The 913-nt window shown below is 46.4% G+C and overlaps 1 protein-coding gene across 1 annotated transcript in view; it reads left to right on the top strand.

Annotated features, from left to right (window-relative positions):
- The window catches only part of T265_11357 (hypothetical protein), a gene marked incomplete at both ends in the record, with an annotated part of 3,571 nt that overhangs the window by 220 nt on the left and 2,438 nt on the right, over positions 1 to 913 (top strand). The window contains 2 exons of the mRNA XM_009177988.1: positions 1 to 9; positions 42 to 304. The exon at positions 1 to 9 is cut by the window's left edge and continues 220 nt beyond it. Of these exons, the coding sequence (XP_009176252.1) occupies positions 1 to 9; positions 42 to 304 (272 nt within the window). The remainder of the gene's footprint in view (positions 10 to 41; positions 305 to 913) is intronic.

The following is a 913-nucleotide window of genomic DNA, read 5'->3' as shown; positions in this document are numbered from 1 at the left end:
CCGCTCCGTGTATCCAACTATTCATATCCATTTGGCATTAGGTGCCAAATCAGCCGGGGGTGCGTGCGATGCTCTGAGCAATGTTCGCGTGTATACGCACGAAAAAGACAACGGATCTATGTGGTTGAAACTCAGTACGTTCAGTACTAAAAAGTACGTATTGGTCGGCCGAAACATGGTCGACTTCACGCACTACACTGATATCGATCGTATGCTTCGGGTTATGGACAGTCTCGGGGTGGATGTTGTTGGCGGTGCTGTTCGACTGGAACCAGAAGGTCGCTGGTACGCCGGATGTTATCAGGTAGGTTGTCAGGGGAGTGTGTGACCAATTTTACTGCTTCATTTGCCCCCAAAAAATGACAGCGGCGATTCTTCAAGCGCTTTTCGGAATAGATGTATTGATCAATTATTGACCATTGGTGATTAGAATTCGCACAAACCATGTTTCACCGTCTGTGTTTCCAACTCGCGGTTTCCAAAGTTTAGCGACGGCACACACACTCTGCGACTGATTTGTCCGCATAAACGTCCTTGTAATTTGCTTTTTTTGGCACCCAACTGTCCATCTCCAGGTAAGAATTGACTAAACCAGAACAGACTTAGTTGGCATCGTTCCCCAAACCATTCACACAAACCTCAATTTCTAGAGTCTAAGTGTGCATCAGAGTATTTCTTGGGAGCCGGGTACATTCCATGGAGTTCTGAACCCTGACTGTTCTGAACATAATTCATAATTTCAGTGCAAACAATGGGACTTCGGAGGAGTTGTTAGGGACATCGTCCATTAGGAACAGAGAAACAGTCCAATGCTTCGCACCTACCATCTCTCTGTAAGTCGACTGGTCAAGTCTAGTCCCGCTATTATCTCGGTCGACAAGACGTGGCACATAGTTTCAGATTCGGTATTGGT

This window comes from Opisthorchis viverrini, assembly GCF_000715545.1.
Source record: "Opisthorchis viverrini unplaced genomic scaffold opera_v5_481, whole genome shotgun sequence".
Taxonomy (NCBI): Eukaryota; Metazoa; Platyhelminthes; class Trematoda; order Opisthorchiida; family Opisthorchiidae; genus Opisthorchis; species Opisthorchis viverrini.
The sequence above is the reverse complement of the archived record's forward strand: the minus strand, read 5'-3'. Positions and strand labels throughout refer to the sequence as shown.